Source organism: Pseudophryne corroboree, chromosome 6 (assembly GCF_028390025.1).
Source record: "Pseudophryne corroboree isolate aPseCor3 chromosome 6, aPseCor3.hap2, whole genome shotgun sequence".
Taxonomy (NCBI): Eukaryota; Metazoa; Chordata; class Amphibia; order Anura; family Myobatrachidae; genus Pseudophryne; species Pseudophryne corroboree.
The window spans coordinates 59,232,454-59,251,917 of NC_086449.1; the positions used below are offsets into that span (position 1 = coordinate 59,232,454).

Genomic DNA, 19,464 nt, shown 5'->3' on the forward strand with positions numbered 1-19,464 from the left:
ATTGTATTTGGAAGAACACTGACAAGGCCAGAATCTGGACTTGATTGACCACAATCGGAGGCCCGCCTCCACGCCAGCCTGCAGAAAATGGATAAAACGTCCCAACTGAAACTCTTCCGTAGGAGCCTTCTTGGATTCACACCAAGACACATATTTTCTCCAAATACAATGGTAATGTTTCGACGTTACTCCTTTTCTGGCCTGAATAAGGGTAGGGATGACTTCCTTGGGAATACCCTTATGGGCTAGGAACCGGTGCACAACAGCCATGCCGTCAAACGTAGCCGCGATAAGTCTTGATACATGCACGGCCCCTGCTGCAGCAGGTCCTCGCGAAGAGGAAGAGGCCGAGGATCTTCTATGAGCAACTCCTAAAATCTGGGTACCAAGCCCTCCTTGGCCAGTCTGGGGCAATGAAGATTGCTCGAACTCTTGTTCTCCTTATGATCCTGAGCACTTTTGGGATCAGCGGAAGTGGAGGGAAGACATACACCGACCGGAACACCCACTGGGCCACTAGCGCATCCACTGCTATTGCTTGAGGGTCTCTCGACCTGGAACAATATATCTGAAGTTTCTTGTTGAGACGAGATGCCATCATGTCTACTTGAGGAACTCCCCAAAGACTTGTCACCTCTGCGAAGACTTCTTGGTGGAGGCCCCACTCTCCTGGATGGAGATCGTGTCTGCTGAGGAAGTCTGCTTTGGACAAAAGCAAGGGGTGATTGGGCACCGGTCACAAAATTTTTAGTAAATACGAGAAAAACAAAATTAGGACTATTAGTAACCCATATATAATGGGAGCGAGAAAATAATAATTATTTTCTCCTATGTGTTGTCCTCATTGGTGGTGCGCCCAGAGCCAGGAAGTACATAGACTAACAATGGAGAGAAAGAAGGCTCTTGTGTGGGCGCACTCTTAGTAGGGAAAAGAAAATTCCTATGCTATAGATGGAATATTAGAAAATATTAAGACGTAACTTTTATTAGTAAGGATATAATCACATTTACCCACTTAAATGATCCAAATTGAAAAAATATATACAAAAATGAAATATTAAAATGTTCTGGTCTTCTTCGATTGAAGAGTGATTGGAAAGGTTTGTAGACATGAAATTGTCGTACCACCTTTTCCCCTGACCAGTACAGATGACTGTATTGATAGGACTGAGGAGTGGTCAGAGCACAAATGTATATATCTCCAACTATGATCATATATGGATATATTACTGTTACAAGGTAGCCAGACTCTAGTACCTGGATCGTATGATAAATACCATGATTGTAAAATAAAAGATAAAAAAAACCCTTAACCTGCACTGAACATTCACTGACTAACATGGGCAGATATATGAAAGAGATAGTGGTGATACTGCTGTTGGCGTGTTCTTCTCACACTGAGAGGAAGCAATTCCTACTCTACAATACCGGGTATTCGCAGGTAGTCGCCTTTCCTGGTACTAAACCGGCCCAACGCTGTTTAGCTTCCAAGATCGGACGAGATCGGGTGCTGGCAGCGTGGTATGATAGTAAAGAGTAGTACGATCAGCCCGCCAATGAGAGTGCACCTATATAAGAGTAATGCCAGAGAAAGAGATAGAAGGAAAAAGGAAAATAAAGGGATAGATAGGAGTAGGTGGATCTGCTTTCCACGTTAGGCACGGTCCAACAGCACCCACTTGCGTGGTTCTGTGCTCCGTGAATCGAGGATGATAGTCCACGAGACAGATAAGGGATAGAATTAATTCTTGGTTAATGTTTCCCTGGAGTGGGGATTAGGATACACGTTTGAGAATCAATTTATATATACAAAAAATTGCTACTAATAAAGTCAGTTATATGAGATGATCCCCAACAATAAAACTTGCAATGGAGTTAGAATCCTCTTAGGGGATATGAATTATCCCAAAATGCAGTATTATTGTAGGAAGGTTTAGACCTTGATACTGCTGAGCACAGGCATATATATATAGTGTGCACAACGAGGTCTGAGTAGCAATGCTAAAGCAATATTTATAAATAAGCAAGTCAAATAGATTGATTAATCATATGTTTGAGCAAAGACATCGAATCACAATCTATTGATGCAAAGTCAGGAAAGAGAAGAAACGACTTCTCAGTAATTTAAGGTACAGATGACAGAAGGTATTGAACGAATACCTCAAAGCAAGATATTAAATAATAAGAGGATTAAAAGAAGTATTGGGGATTGAGGTTATGGCCCTTCACAGAGGGCAGGGCTCATATATAGGGAAAAGAATACAGAAAATATAGTCAATAGTGAATATATATCTCTATGATTGTGATGCCTGAAAGAAAAGTTGCTGCCTGTGTAACCGCAGAGCAGCACTGGCTTACGATACTTAAGTTGGTGGACAGAGATGTGGATCAGTGCCTTTGGTCAGGAGCAGAAGTAGGTAGCTGGCGCCGAACAGTCACTCCATATGTGGACCCCCGTGTGGAAGACGCGTTTCACCCGCTAGGGCTTGTTCACTTCCGGGTTTTTTATCTTTTATTTCACAATCATGGTATTTATCATACGATCCAGGTACTAGAGTCTGGCTACCTTGTAACAGTAATATATCCACTTGACACAAGTGATCATAGTTGGAGATATATACATTTGTGCTCTGACCACTCCTCGGTCCTATCAATACAGTCATCTGTACTGGTCAGGGGAAAAGGTGGTATGACAATTTCGTGTCTACAAACCTTACCAATCACTCTTCAATCAAAGAAGACCAGAACATTTTAATATTTCATTTTTGTATATATTTTTTCAATTTGGATCATTTAAGTGGGTAAATGTGATTATATCCTTACTAATAAAAGTTACGTCTTAATATTTTCTAATATTTCATCTATAGCATAGGAATTTTCTTTTCCCTACTAAGAGTGCGCCCACACAAGAGCCTTCTTTCTCTCCCTTGTTAGAGGAAGTCTGCTTCCCAGTTGTCTACTACGGAATGAAAATTGCCCACTGGAATACCCTGGCATGGAACCTGCCAAACTGTATGGCCTCGTAGGCCGCCACCATCTTCCCCAACAACCGAATGCACAAATGGATCAACACACTTCATGGTTTTAATATCTGTTTTACCATTTTCTGGATTTCCAGAGCCTTTTCCACCGGAAGAAATACTCTCTGAACTTCTGTGTCCAGAATCATCCCGAGAAAAGACAATCTTGTCGTCGGTTCCAACTGTGACTTTGGATAATTTATGATCCAACCGTGTTGTTGGAGTATTGACAGGAAGAGTGTGATGTTTTGTAACAACTGCTCCCTGGATCTCGCCTTTATCAGGAGATCGTCTAGATAAGGAATTATATTGACTCCTTTTTGACGCAGGAGAACCATCATCTCCACCATCACCTTGGTGAATACCCTCGGCGCCGTGGAGAGACCGAAAGGTAACGTCTGGAATTGGTAATGGCAATCCTGAACCGCGAATCTCAGATAAGCCTGGTGAGGAGGATAACTGGGAACATGCAGGTAAGCATCTTTTATGTCTACAGACACCATGTAGTCCCCCTCCTCCAGACTGGAAATCACTGCCCTCAGTGATTCCATTTTGAACTTGAATCGTTTCAAGTAGAGATTCAGATTTTTTAGGTTTAGGATCGGTCTGACCAAGCCGTCCGGCTTCGGAACTACAAAAAGGCTTGAATAAACCCCTTCCCCTTGTTGTGACAAAGGTACCAGGACTATGACCTGAACCTGACATAATTTTTGGATTGCCGCTGTTACTGCTTCCCTTTCTGGTAGAGAAGCTGGCAAGGTCGATTTGAAAAATCGGCATGGGGGAACGTCTTGAAACTCCAGCTTGTATCCCTGGGACATTATTTGCAACACCCAGGGATCCAGGCCAGACAGAATCCAACCTTGGCTGAACAGTTTGAGATGTGCCCCCACCCGAGCGGCCTCCTGCAAAGGAGCCCCAGCGTCATGCTGAAGATTTGGCAGTAGTAGGGGTAGACTTCTGCTCCTGGGAACCCGAAGCTGCTGTGGACTTCTTTCCCTTTTCCCTTCCCCTACCCGCAAAGAAGGGGGAACCTCTCGCTTTTTTGTATTTATTGGGCCGAAAGGACTACATGTGTGGGTGATATGTCTTTTTTGCCGGTGCAGGCGCAGAGGGCAAAAATGTCGACTTACATGCGTTCCACTGGCGAATCCACAACGCCCGCCGAGCCGATACTGCCATGGTAGCGGCTTGTGAACTCAAGAGTCCAATATCTTTCATCGCTTCTAGCATGTATGCGGCAGCGTCTTTGACATTCCCTAACTTAAGGAGTAATTCATCTTTATCAATCGTGTCAATTTCTGATGACACGCTTTCTGACCATTTTTTCAATAGCGCGACTCACCCACGTGCAAGCAATTGTGGGCCTGACCAGCGTACCATTGGCAACATAAATGGATTTCAATGTAGTTTCCATCTTTCGGTCTGCCGGCTCTTTTAGTGAAGCCGTGCCAGGTGCAGGGAGAATTCGTCTTTGTCAACCTGGACAGAGCACTGTCTAACACAGGGGGTGACTCCCATTTTTTCCTGTCCTCCACCGGGAAAGGATAAGCTATCTGAATTCTCTTAGGAATATAAAATGTATTTTCGGGATTCACCCACATCCCTTCAAAGAGTGTATTAAGCTTGTGGGAAGGAGGGAAAGTGACCTTAGATTTCTTTTCTTTATAGAAATAAGCCTTCTCCTGAGGTACAGGAGTGACTTCCAGAACTTCCCTTATAGCCACAATCATATATTGTATATTTTTTGACAATTTATGATCTATTTCTCTGGAGTCACTATCGTCGACACAAGAATCAGTGTCCGTGTCGGTATCAGTATTCACAAATTTCGCAAATGGTCTCTTATGTGACCCAGAGGGGTTGCCTGCGGGTGGAAGAACAGAGCCTGAAAAATCACATCCTCCACAGATTTTCTCCAGCACTCAGCATGAGATTCAGACTTATCTAATCTCCTATTGATATGATGCATACTATCACGTATTTCTTTCACCCATGCAGGCTTTGGTGTGCCGGCAGCACCACCACATTACACTTCTGTGTCCCTAAAATGGTTTCCTCCGGGGAGGAATTCCCTGCCTCTGACATGTCTTACACACGTGTACAACACAAACACACAGACACACTGGGACTTATAGGGGACAGACCCACAGTAAAATCTGTCAGAGGGACACAGTTTAGGAGCAGCCAGTTCACAACCCCAGCACCAGTATCTAATGCCTGTGAACACAGAATGCCCACTGACATGCAGCGCTTTTTACACAGTAAAACACACTTGTAAAGCACCAAATTCGCTTGTGCCCCCCCTGTTTTGCACCCTGAAACTTGTAGTCAGAAGTGAAGGAGGACCAGCGATGTCTCTGCAGCCTGAGCGGAGCCGGCCATAGGCATAGGCAAACTAGGCAATTGCCTAGGGCATTTGATATGCCTAGGGGCATCATCAGCTTCTGCTGATTAAAATGATATGCGGCATGTCTATATTCTGTATGTAGCATTTCATATGCAGATACAGCCACAGTCTCACACAGTATATTGGCATGCTGCATCTCAGTTTAATCAGCAGAAGCTGCTTGTGCATCCTAGCCACATAGCAATGCAAATAAGATGCATTTTCATAAAAAAAAGGTGCCCGACGTTAGCATTGATGCAAGATTTGTTAGGACACATCTGTATCCAAGCAGAGGCAGAGGTCACAGTGTTAGTGGAAGTGTGAGTGCTGTGTGCATGTGAGTGGGTTGGTTGTGCAGTAGTGTTCAGAATATGTGTAAGGAGCATTATGTGTGTCATGTAAAAATGCTTTAATAATGTGCAACATATGTGTAAAGGGCCACTATGTGTGTCATTATGTGTATAAGGGCATTAATAATGTGCGGCATATGTGTAACAGGGTACTACTGTATGTGTGTCATGTGTATAGGGGCACTAATAATGTGCAGCAAATGTGTAGGGGGCACTATGTGTGTCATTATGTGTATAAGGGCATTAATAATGTGCGGCATATGTGTAAGGGACATTATGTGTATAAGGGCATTAATAAAGGTTGTCATAATGTGTAAGGTGCATTATGTTTATAAGGACATTAATGTGTCTCATATGTGTAAGGGGCATTACTGTGTGGAATTGTAAATAAATGCATTACTAATGTGTGGCATTATGTGTATAAGGTGCTCTACTATGTGGCGTTGCATATAGAAAGGGCACTACTGTGTCATCTAATGTGAATAAAGAGCAATAAGGTGTGGTGTAATGTGAATAAGGAGCAATTCAGTGTGATGTAATGTGAATAAGGGGCTCTACTGTGAGGAGTAACGTTTATAAGGTAAAGTGATACTACTGTGGGATGCAATATGAATTATGGACACTATCGCAAGATAAAATGTGAATAAAGTTGCAGTACTGTGTGGCGTAAATGGAATTGGGGTTACTATTGTGTGGCCATGCCCCTTCCCAGCAAGAAGATGCCCCTTTTTGGGCTGTGCCTCAAATGTGCGAACTGTTCCTATTTAAAATATAGGGGGTACAAGGACTGCTATGAGTGAGGGGTGATGGTGCTGGGAAAGAGGTGCAAGGTCAGAGGCAGAACCAGCGGTGGTGCTAGGGGGCACCAGCCAAAATCTTGCCTAGGGCATCATATTGGTTAGGGCCGGCTCTGAGCCTGAGGAGAGAGAAAATGGTGCTGAGCAGTGTGCTGGCTGCCTGAGGAAGAAACTCCGCCCCCACAATGGCGCATTTTTACCTCAGAAACTTTTCATAATATTTATACTGGTGGGGGTAGGGCTGTGCCTGGGCATCTTATGCCCCCTTTTTGCCAGTTTATAGATGTGTTTTTGCTGCCCAGGGCACCCCCGCCACCGCGCCCTGCACCCTGCTGTGCCTGTGTGTGTGGGCAGGAATGGCGCGCTGCGCTCCCGCCAGCCACGCTGTACCTCAGCCGTCACTTTTCTTGATAGAAGATCTGTCTTCTTCTACTCACCTGTCTTCTGACTTCTGGCTCTGTGAGGGGGATGATGGCATGCTGTGGGAGTGAGCATCTAGACACGGCTAGCGTTCAGTACCCTTCAGGAGCTAATGGTGTCCCATCAGCCAGAAGCAGAGCCATGAAACTCTTCAGGAAGTTGGTTCCTACTTCTGCCCCCTCAGTCCCACGAAGCAGGGAGACAGTTGCCAGCAGTTCTCCCTGAAAACACAAAACCTAACATAAGTCTTTTCAGAGAAGCTCAGTAGAGCTTCCCTAGAGTACATCCAGTCTGCCTTGGCACATTTCCAAAACTGAGGTCTGGAGGAGGGGCATAGAGGGAAGAGCCAGTTCACACCCATTGAAAAGTCTTAAGAGTGCCAGTGGCTCCTGTGGAACCGTCTATACCCCATGGTCATGAAGTGGATCCCAGCATCCTCTAGGATGTATGAAAAATTAAGATTAATAAGTCCCCTGGTTCTGACGGTATTCACACAAGGGTTTTCATGGAGCTACACTCCGAACTAGCAAGACCTCTATTTTTAATCTTTAATGATTCACTTACATCAGGCATGGTTCCCAAAGACTGGTGTATAGCGGAAGTAGTGCCGATTTTCAAAAAGGGAAGTAAAGCTGAACCAGGCAATTATAGACCAGTTAGTCTTACATCTATAGTGGGGAAAGTACTAGAAAGCATTCTAAGGGATAGTATACAGAAGCTCCTTGAAGCCAAAAAGGTTATTATTAGGAACCAACATGGATTTGTGAAGGATAGATCTTGTCAAACAAACTTATTAGGCTTTTACGAAACACTTAGTGCAAACCTTGATCAGGGTAAGGTGGTGGATGTAATCTTTTTAGAATTTGCTAAAGCTTTCGACACAGTACCACACATGAGACTTATCTATAAGTTACAAGAAATGGGTCTAGGGAGCACAATATGCACTTGGGTTAGTAATTGGTTAGATAATAGGGAGCAGAGCGTTGTGGTTAATGGAACTTTTTCAAATTGGACTGACGTACTAAGTGGTGTGCCACAAGGGTCTGTACTTGGACCACTATTGTTCAGCATTTTCATTAACAATCTAGCAGAAGATCTAGAGAGCATGGTGTACATTTTTGCAGACGATACCAAACTATGGGGTTTATTTACTAATATTCGTGTTTGTGCCGTTTTTTAGGGAGTTTGATCTCGAATTTTATCTGGCATATTTTACTGCAACTTTTTAAATCCATCTACAGTAATTTACTAAGCTGCCAAGTTTTCTATTTTCGTTTTTTCCTATGTCGATGTGATTCGTATTGTCGGGCAGTGTTTTACGGGAGTGATTAGTAAAACACTGCCGGACATAACACAATGAATCCCGGCCGGATCAGTGAGATCCGTGCAGGGCTTCATCGTGTATATTCTATGAAGTGATGAAAGGGTTAAAAATGAAAAAAAAAATTGCATGGGGTCCCCCCTCCTACTCTTGTAGGTGACCCCAATTAACTTTGCGGTTAACCGCAGACCGCAAAGTTCCCATCATTGGTTATAATGGAGCTGCGCTAAACTACATTGTAACCAGTGCGCTCCTCCTGATTGACAGTGCAGGAGCACACAGCCAATCAGGAGAGTGCCATGACGTGGCGCTCCCTGATTGGCTGGCGGGACCTTCACTGACAGAAGTCACGGGAAGTCCCGCTAGTCGGGGAAAGGGGCTCTATGTGTAAACATGGAACACCTTTAAGTGCGTGGTTCGGGTTATTTGTTTTTTTATTTTAAACAAGTCCCTGGATTACAAAGTTAAAGAAGAGGACAGATCTACACTGGATTGTTTGTAAGTATAATTAAATTTTTACAGGTAATCCGTGGATTCTACTGGGCAAGGGAACGTGAACCACAGCGTTGGAGGTAGGTATGTGAGTGTGTAAGTGTGTGTAAATAAAATTGTACTATCACGGTGTGTGTGTGTGTGTGTGTGGTGTTTTTTTGGGGGGTATTTTTTTGTAGTAGAACTACAGGTACCAGTGGGCCCGTTATTTTCCCGCATGCTGGTACTTGTGGTTCTCCAAGTACCAGCTTGCGGGGGAGGCTTGCTGGGACTTATAGTTCTTCTACAAAAAACAATATTCTTTATTTTTACACAAAGGCTATCAGCCTCCCATCCACCGCCCACGGATCGAGGGGACAGCCTCGGGCTTCACCCCTGGCCCTTGGGTGGCTGGAGGGGGGGACCCCTTGATTTAAGGGGTCCCCACTCATCCAGGGTACCCCGGCCAGGGGTGACTAGTTGGGGGGTAATGCCACGGCCGCAGGGACCAGTATAAGTGTCCCCCAGCTGTGGCATTATCTCTCTGGCTAGAGGAGCCCGGTGCTGGTTTAAAAAATACGGGGGACCCCCTATATCTTTTGTCCCCCATATTTTTTGAACCAGGACTGGATGCAGAGCATGGTGCTGGTTGTTTAAATATGGGGGGACCCTACACAATTCCCCCCCCCCCGTATTTTTACAATCAGGATTGACTCAAAGAGCCCTAGGCTGGTTATGCTTCGGAGGGGGGACCCCACACAATTTTTTATTTTTTTTATTTTAACCTAAACAGACCCATTCCCACAGATAAGCAAGCATGGATCTCACTGATCCATGCATGACTATCCAAACACGCCAGGAAAAAGCAGGTCTATTTTTTTGCTGCTTTTTTTGCGATTAGCAAAAAATACAACCGCAATTGAACATTCAGGGACAAACAGCAAAATACGAATGAATAGTAAATTCCTGTGTTGTATGAACAACAGCCGCGTTTGACCGATGGTGTATTCATTCGTATTTCTGCCCTCTGCCATGAAAACCATTACGAATAGCCCAAACACTGGCGAGATTTTAACTTAGTAAATTCCCGTGTTGACACTTAGAAAAAAAAAAACAAATTTGGACAAAATCGGGACTTTAGTAAATAAACCCCTATGTAAGGTTATAAACTCGGAGAGTGGTGGAGATGCTGTGTCTCTCCAGAACGACTTAGTTAAACTGGAATCATGGGCAGAAAAATGGAGAATCAGTTTCAATAATAAATGGGGTGATTTTAGGGGACTCCGTACTGGAAAAAGACTTAGGTGTTCACATAGATAACAAACTTAGCAGCAGTACCCAATGTAGGATAGCAGCAAAAAAGGCAAACAAGGCACTAGCACGCATAAAGAGGGGTATTGATGCAAGGGATGAGAGTGTTATACTCCCACTATATAAATCCCTAGTGAGGCCCCATCCAGAATACTGCGCCCAATTTTTGGGCACCATACTACAAAACGGATATCCTGGAACTAGAAAAGGTTCAGAGGTGGGCAAACAATCTCATTATGGGGATAGAGATGCTGGAATACCAGGAAAGACTTGCAAGGCTTGACATGTTTACAATGGAAAAGAGGAGACTAAGAGGGAACATGATCAACATTTATAAATATTTAAGGGGACAATACTCCGAGCTTGTGGGGGATCTGTTTTTGGTAAGATCAACACAGAAGACATGTGGACACCCACTTAGGTTAGAGAGAGTAGTAATGGCGGACTCAGTAACTACTTTTAAGAATGGGCTAGATAAATTCCTAATTGATAAGGATATACAGGGTTATGGTGCATAGATCAGCCACTATAGTTATAATAAAATGAGGGAAAAAACACAACACAACGACGACTTTATCTACAGATAAAATGAGTCCTGAAAATAATACAGCGTAGGAGAACACAAACAGGTTGAACTCAATGGACAAATTGTCTTTTTTCAACCTCAGAAACTATGTAACTATGTAATTTGAAGTTAAACATTCCTGCTAGACAGATTGCTCTTTACATATAATGTAAGTTATCCAACATATGCATAGGTGACAACAACTTCCCCAGCTGTCCCATCCCCTTCCACAATTACAACATAAACTCAGTATAAGGACTAAAACTGAAGGTATCCCTACATCTGTTATTATAGAGTAGAGCCCAACACAAAATATAGATTCCTGCGATATACACGGTGGAGTGACATTATTATGACCTCCTCCTATATTTGACGTTAGCAGCGCATAGCCCATGAAGTACATCATGTGTCATGCGCTGGCTTGGTGGGTATATAAGTTGTGCGATAGGCCATTTGCACACATATCACGTCATGGGTAAAAGGGGCGATTTATTTGCGTTACAATACGGAATGATTATCAGCTTTGGGGCCAAGGGTGGCAGTATTTCGGAAACAGCGCAGTCTGTGAACTGTTCGCGTGCTGCTGCGGTGAAGGTGTTATCGTGACTGGACAAATGGCACCATTGCAAGTAACCAACATGGAAACTGCAGAGCACCATGTGCCACTGATGTGAGAGGTGAACGTCGGCTACGAAGGTGCGTTAGGGCTGACCAACAAGCTACAGAGGAGCATCTCACCGTCACAATGTACCTGTATCACCCTAACAGCACACTGTTATTCCAATTCTTTTACATTTTGGTCTGTGTAATGATAATTATACATTAGCAATCCCTTCTCTTCTGATACAATGCAGAGATGTGCTCCTTTGGTCCTGCATGTGAATTTTGTTAAATTTAGGGGAAAATGAATTATGTGATAAAAAAATTACAATTATCGGGTCTATAAGAAGAAAATGTGTAACTATAGAAAGCTATCATACACAAATGTTCATGACAAAACAGAACTTAATCTAATTCTTTGGTTACAAATATGTTGCAGAAATGTCAGAGCTGTAACTAAAAAGATTATTATTTTATAGCTGCTTCAATACCTAACCATCTCTAGTTCTATGTCCCTGCTAAATCATAACTAACCAATGACCTGTTTCATCCAATGTAACACCCTAACCCTACAATAGACTGGCTACAGTTCCACCAATCGCTGAGCCAATCAGGCAAGGTGATCTATGCAGAATGCATCATGCGGGCAATTACCATAAAGTCAAAGGGCATTCCGGGTTTGAAATATTTGGAGGTTTTTGTGAAGAGAATTTTATACGGAGAGGTCACAATATAAATATCATCCAGCATAGCTTCCAACATATCGCTGCCTGTAAGAGAGACAGACAAGTGTTACACACTGTCACTATATACATATACTGAGCCTGAAAAACATGAAAACAGACTGGAATAATATAATATAATAATACAGGATAAGCTTCAGCACCAGACTCAGGAAAATGCTATTAATAATAATAATAATAATAATAATAATAATAATAATATTATTATTATTATTATTATTATTATTATTATTATTATTATTATTATTATTATTATTATTATTATTGTTATTACGATATGGAGGGACTATCACGTTGCTCGGCCTCCACCTCGTGTGAAAAGACAGGCAAAGTTGTTTTCTTAACCCTGGTCCTACCCACAGACTCCATTAATTGACGCGCCCCATATGCAGTGCTAACAGTACCGGCTCTGGTGTGCACATAGGCATTGGTGTTCTGCCATTTAGTGTGTATCGTGTACTCCATTTCCTGGTACATTATTAGTTATATGCTGGGCAGTATTTTACTTGATTGTTTTATTGTTATCATCCTGTATACTGTAGTTACAATGATTCTATTGTATTTGGAATATGTGGTTTATTCAGTTATACTGTGGCCCTATTTCATACCTGTCCATAGATGTGTGAATCTCTGACATGCAGGGGGGGATGCCCAGCACAGGGCAAGTCCGCCCCCGCAGCCAACTATTTGGCTAGTTGGAGCGATAGTCGGCCAGTGTGTGGGAGCAAACGATAATCCGCCGTTTGCTCCCACGCCGAAAAATGCCCGTAAACGGTTGGTCCAACTTCTTGGGAAAATCAAACCTCTTTGATTTCTCCCAGTATATCGTACAGGTGTAGGGAAACTTTCCCCCCAACTGAACGATAAGCAGGAGGACACTGCCTGGCAATGTCCACCTACTTTGTTCTCCATCACTGCTGCAAGGCCTCCCGTCACCACGGGACCCACAGCAGTACTAATGGTGGAGCAGGAGAAGGTCCAGGGGCAGCTACGGCAATACATCACTGCTGCCAGGCTGCCCCGTCATACCAGGATCCGTGCTGCTGCAGTGTACTAAGTTGCCGGACCTGTCAGGTGGAACTGGAGCCGACAGCAACCGGCATCCCCCACCCATAACGGTACCCCTCTCCTCCCGCAAAAGACAATTCCCCCGACTGGCACCTGCTCCTCCCGCAATTGGCACTCCCAATTAATCCCCACCGCTATCAGCACCTCCCCCCCCCCGTGATAGTTACACGCTTCCCTTGCAAAAGTCCCCCATCTATCAGCACTTCACCCACCGCGTGATTGTCACTTGCTCCTCCCACAATAGGACCAACCGGGGCCCGGCAGCCTCCGATCAACTTGCTCTCCCCTGCAAGTTTCACCTCCAATCCACCCCACCTATCACGGATAGAGCTGCACACCTGCACCCCACCCTTCCCTTTACAGGTAACATTTCTGATTTCCCCTACAACAGGTAGCACCTTAAATCCCCCCTCCAAACCTACATACATCAAAATACTTAAGGGCCCTACACACTTGCCAATGATTCAGATTTGGACGATGTTTGTGTTCAATGATTAACGACCATCGTCCAAATTGGCTTGCTATGCTCAACGAGGGAAAACCAACAATGAACGACCGTGGGGATGCGCATAGTTCAGAGTTGGGGCATACACAATGAGTGATATGAATGAGATCTTTCATATCATTCATACACATCGGCAAGTGTGTAGGGCCCATTATACACCCATTCACCTTGACCCCGGCCGGCACTAGCGATAGCCCTCCGGCACCCACCGCTATCCAGGACCGATATCCACACCACAATCCTCAACACTCCCGCCACAAAAGGCAGGCAGCTCCCACCACCACCTCTCGTGATCAACACCCATAATCGGCACCCACTCACACCCCGTGGCAGGCACCACCTGCCTTTCACAATCAGCACCCACAACCAAACCATGGATGGAAGGTCGACAGGGTTTCTAGGTCGACATGTGCTAGGTCGACAGGTCTAAAGGTCGACATGAGTTTTTCACATTTTTTTATTTTATTTATTTTTTCATACTTAACGATCCATGTGGACTACGATTGGAACGGTAAAGTGTGCCGAGCGAAGCGGTAGCGGAGCGAAGGCACCATGCCCGAAGCATGGCGAGTGAAGCGAGCCATGCGAGGGGACGCGGTGCACTAATTTGGGATCCCGGTCACTTTACGAAGAAAACGACACAAAAAAACAACAACAACTCATGTCGACCTTTAGACCTGTCGACCTAGCACATGTCGACCTAGAAACCCTGTCGACCTTCCATCCATGTCGACCTAGTTACTGTCGACCTATAGTGGTCGACCTAAACATTGTCGACCTAGACACTGTCGATAAAACGAACCACACCCAACCACACACCCCATCACTACAAATATCCTCTCCACGGCCGGCACTCTGCCTCCAATGTGGAGGGACTTGCTATGGAGATGCTGCTCCAGTGCTGAGGTTTCGCAGGCGGCAGTGGAACAGGAGTCGCCAGTCTATCACTACTGCTGGGCTGCCCCTGTCACCCTGGCAGTGGCGGTACTGTGGGCTGCCCCTGTGCAGTGGGATCAGCAGCCTCCTGTCTATGCGTGGTGTCTGTACATGATGTCATATGGGGTTGATGGGGGTGAGGTGTCACCAGGTTTGGTCTGTTGGTTAGGGTTAGGCTGTGGGGAGGGACGGTTAGGGTCAGTCAGCCCCGGGAGCAGAGAGGGAGGCACATAAGAACATCACACTCACACCCTCCGGCCAGCTCACGGACGTCACCCACCATCACATGCAAAGTTATTACACTGCTCCTGGTACCAAGGTGTCACTCACTATCACCCGCATATTTATGTTTGTAAATATGTGCAGCTGCACCTGACACCCTCTTTACACAATACATTAAACACTTGTACCCTTCTGTACACATTATACACTTGACACTCTCAGTATACATTACATACCTGTCTAACTGTACACATTACATTATACACTTATTTACTTCTGTACACATTACATACCTGTCTCCAGCTGTACACATTACGCAACTGCAGTGCCGTAACTAGGCATTTTAGCGATGTGTGCAAGAAACGGCATTGGCACCTCTCCCCCCTCATGGAAGATAGGGGTAGTGCATGCCTCAGGCGCGCGAAAAATATATAGGGACGTGGCTTAATGAGGAAGGGGCGAGGCCACAAAATAATACCAATTCATACTACGGTGCACAGTAGTCTCCATTATTCAAATTACGCTGCACAGAAGTGCCACTACACCAGGTAGAGCCCAATTTACCCATTACGGCAGACAGCATTCCCCTTTTACACATTACAGCAGACAGCGTCCCCTTTTTACACATTACGGCAGACAGCGTCCCCCTTTTTACAAATTACGGCACACAGCGCCCTCCTTTGTACACATTACGGCAGACAGCATTCCCTTTTTTACACATTACGGCAGACAGTGTCCCCTTTTTACACATTACGGCAGACAGCGTCCCCCTTTTTACACATTACGGCAGACAGCGTCCCCTTTTAACACATTATGGCAGACAGTGTCCCCCTTTTTACACATTACGGCAGACAGAGTCCCCCTTTTACACATTACGGCAGAGTCCCTTTTTACACATTGTGGCAGACAGCGTCCCCCTTTTTACACATTACGGCAGACAGCGTCCCCTTTTTACACATTACGGCACACAGCGCCCTCCTTTGTACACATTACGGCAGACAGCGTCCCCTTAGTTTTACACATTACGGCAGACAGCATCCCCTTTTTACACATTACGGCAGACAGTGTCCCCTTTTTACACATTACGGCAGACAGCGTCCCCTTTTTACACATTATGGCAGACAGCGTCCCCCTTTTTACACATTACGGCAGCCAGTCCCCCTTTTTACATATTACGGCAGACAGAATAGATAGAGAAATAGATAGAGAGAGAGAGAGATACTTACCATCTCTCCCCGCTGGTAGTCAGGCTCCTCGTGCTGGCAGATCCCAGGCAGGGGAGGAGGAGGAGGAGGGGGGGGGGGGACTGGAGCCACAGCAGCGCTATGTAATTGGTAGAGGCGCCGCTGCAGCATTCCCCTCTCCTTCTGCATTGGCTGCCCGCCGCCGCTGTGAATGCTGGGATGAAGGAACCCCATCCCAGCATTCACAGCAGCGCCGGGCAGCCAATACGGAAAGAGAGGGGACTGCTGCAGCGGTGCTTCTATCATTTACATAGTGCTGCTGCGGCTCCAGTCCCCCTCCCTCCTCCTCCTTCTCCTCTGCCTCTGCTGCTCTCCTCCCCTGCCTCCAGACCGGCTTCTCCAGCGCGGCACACACAGCAGAGACGGCTTGTAATGAGTCAATTTGACTCATTACAAGCCGCTGGCCATTGTGTCCTCAGGGCAACTGCACTGTGTGCCAGGCACACCTGGCACACATGTAGTTACGGCGCTGCACAACTGTAACCCTCTGTATACAATACAGTATTCACGTGTCCCCCTCTGTATATCTTACATACTTGTGTCCAGCTCTACACATTACAATATACACCTATACACACATTCCACACCGAAAATATATATAGGGGCGTGGCTTCATGGGGAAGGGGCGTGGTCACAAAAATAAGACTTTAAACTTACCGGTAAATTTATTTCTCCTAGTCCGTAGAGGATGCTGGGGACTCCGTAAGGACCATGGGGTATAGACGGGCTCCGCAGGAGATAGGGCACCTATGGGTGTGCACTGGCTCCTCCTCTATGCCCCTCCTCCAGACCTCAGTTAGAGAACTGTGCCCAGAGGAGATGGACAATACAAGGCAGGATTTAGAAATCCAAGGGCAAGATTCATACCAGCCCACACCAATCATACCATGTAACTTGGAACATACATAACCAGTTAACCGTATGAACAACAACAGTAACGGTCCAAGACCGATTTCAACTGTAACATAACCCTTATGTAAGCAACAACTATATACAAGTCTTGCAGAGTTTCCGCACTGGGACGGGCGCCCAGCATCCTCTACGGACTAGGAGAAATAGATTTACCGGTAGGTTTAAAATCTTATTTTCTCTTACGTCCTAGAGGATGCTGGGGACTCCGTAAGGACCATGGGGTTTATACCAAAGCATCCAATCGGGCGGGAGAGTGCGTATGACTCTGCAGCACCGACTGAGCAAACGCTAGGTCCTCAGCAGCCAGGGTATCAAACTTGTAGAATTTTGCAAAAGTGTTTGACCCCGACCAAGTCGCCGCTCGGCAAAGTTGTAATGCCGAGATGCCTCGGGCAGCCGCCCAAGAAGAGCCCACCTTACTAGTGGAATGGGCCTTAACCGAATTTGGTACCGGCAATCCAGCCGTAGAGTGAGCCTGCTGAATCGTATTACAGATCCAGCGAGCAATAGTCTGCTTCGAAGCAGGTGCGCCAATCTTATTGGCCGCATACAGGACAAACAGAGCCTCTGTTTTCCTAATTCTAGCTGTCATGGCTACATAAATCTTTAAGGCCCTGACTACGTCCAGAGATCTGGAATCCTCCAGGTCACTTGTAGCCACAGGCACCACAATAGGTTGATTCACATGGAATGAAGAAACCTCCTTAGGCAAAAATTGCGGACGTGTCCTCAATTCAGCTCGATCCACATGAAAAATCAAGTAGGGGCTTTTGTGTGACAAAGCCGCCAATTCTGATACTCGCCTTGCCGATGCCAAGGCCAACAACATGACCACCTTCCAAGTAAGAAATTTCAACTCAACCTTGTTAAGCGGTTCAAACCAGTGTGATTTTAGGAACTGCAACACCACGTTGAGGTCCCACGGTGCCACTGGAGGCACAAAAGGAGGCTGGATGTGTAGCACTCCTTTACAAACGTCTGGACTTCTGGAAGAGAAGCCAATTCCTTCTGAAATAAAATCGAGAGGGCCGAAATCTGAACCTTAACAGAGCCTAATTTCAGGCCCATATCCACTCCTGTCTGTAGGAAGTGGAGAAAACGACCCAGATGAAAATCTTCCGTAGGTGCATTCTTGGTCTCAAACCAAGACACATACTTTCGCCAGATACGGTGATAATGCTTAACCGTCACCTCCTTCCTAGCCTTTATTAAAGTAGGGATGACCTCTTCCGAAATTCCCTTTTTCGCTAGGATTCGGCGTTCAACCGCCATGCCGTCAAACGTAACTGCGGTAAGTCCTGAAATACACAGGGCCCCTCTTGCAACAGGTCTTCCCTCAGAGGAAGAGGCCAGGGATCTCCTGTGAGCATCTCTTGTAGATCTGAGTACCAGGCCCTTCGAGGCCAGTCTGGGACAACGAGTATCATCTGTACTCTTCTTTGCCTTATGATCCTCAACACTTTTGTGATGAGAGGAAGAGGAGGAAACACGTAGACCGATTTGAACACCCACGTGACGCCATCATGTCTATTTGAGGAGTTCCCCAAAGACGTGTTATGTCTGCAAAGACTTCTTGATGAATTCCCCACTCTCCTGGATGGAAATCGTGTCTGCTGAGGAAGTCTGCTTCCCAGTTGTCCACTCCCGGAATGAAGACAGCTGACAGAGCGCTTACATGATTTTCCGCCCAGCGAAGAATCCTGGTGGCTTCCGCTATCGCGACTCTGCTTCTTGTCCCGCCTTGGCGGTTCACATGAGCCACTGCTGTGACATTGTCTGATTGAATCAGAACCGGTAGGTTTCGAAGAAGACTCTCCGCTTGTCGAAGGCCGTTGTAAATGGCCCTGAGTTCCAACAAATTGATGTGTAGACAGGACTCCTGGTCTGACCAAAGTCCCTGAAAGTTTTTTCCCTGTGTGACCGCTCCCCATCCTCGGAGGCTCGCGTCCGTGGTAACGAGGATCCAGTCCTGAATTCCGAACTGGCGACCCTCCAGCAGGTGAGCACTTTGCAACCACCACAGGAGAGACACTCTGGCCCCTGGGGACAGAGTTATTTTCCGATGTAAGTGCAGATGGGACCTGGACCACTTGTCCAGAAGGTCCCATTGAAAAGTCCTTGCATGGAACCTTCCGAAGGGAATGGCCTTGTAGGCCGCCACCATTTTTCCCAGAACTCGAGTGCATTGGTGAACTGACACCCTTTTTGGTTTTAGCAGGTCTCTGACCATGTTCTGGATGTCCTGGGCTTTCTCTATTAGGAGGAAGACCTTCATTTGTTTCGTATCCAGTATCACACCAAGGAACTGTAGTCGAGTTGTCGGAATCAACTGTGACTTCGGTAGATTTAGAATCCAACCATGTTGCTGGAGCACTCTCAGAGAGAGTGCCACACTGCTCAGCAATTTCTCCCTTGATCTCGCTTTTATCAGGAGATCGTCCAAGTATGGGATAATTGTGACTCCATGCTTGCGCAGGCCCACCATCATTTCCGCCATTATCTTGGTGAAAATCCTCGGGGGCGTGGAAAGTCCAAACGGCAACGTCTGAAATTGGTAATGACAATCCTGTAAAGCGAATCTCAGGTATTC

The 19,464-nt window shown here is 45.8% G+C and overlaps 1 protein-coding gene and 1 pseudogene across 1 annotated transcript in view; both read right to left on the bottom strand.

The window, feature by feature from the left end:
* LOC134936128 (complement C3-like) overlaps positions 1–19,464 on the bottom strand; it is a 613,812-nt gene that overhangs the window by 376,707 nt on the left and 217,641 nt on the right. Inside the window, exon 10 of the mRNA XM_063931045.1 lies at positions 11,899–12,014. Coding sequence (XP_063787115.1) covers positions 11,899–12,014 — 116 coding nt within the window. The remainder of the gene's footprint in view (positions 1–11,898; positions 12,015–19,464) is intronic.
* LOC134937223 (5S ribosomal RNA) lies at positions 1,417–1,535 on the bottom strand (annotated as a pseudogene).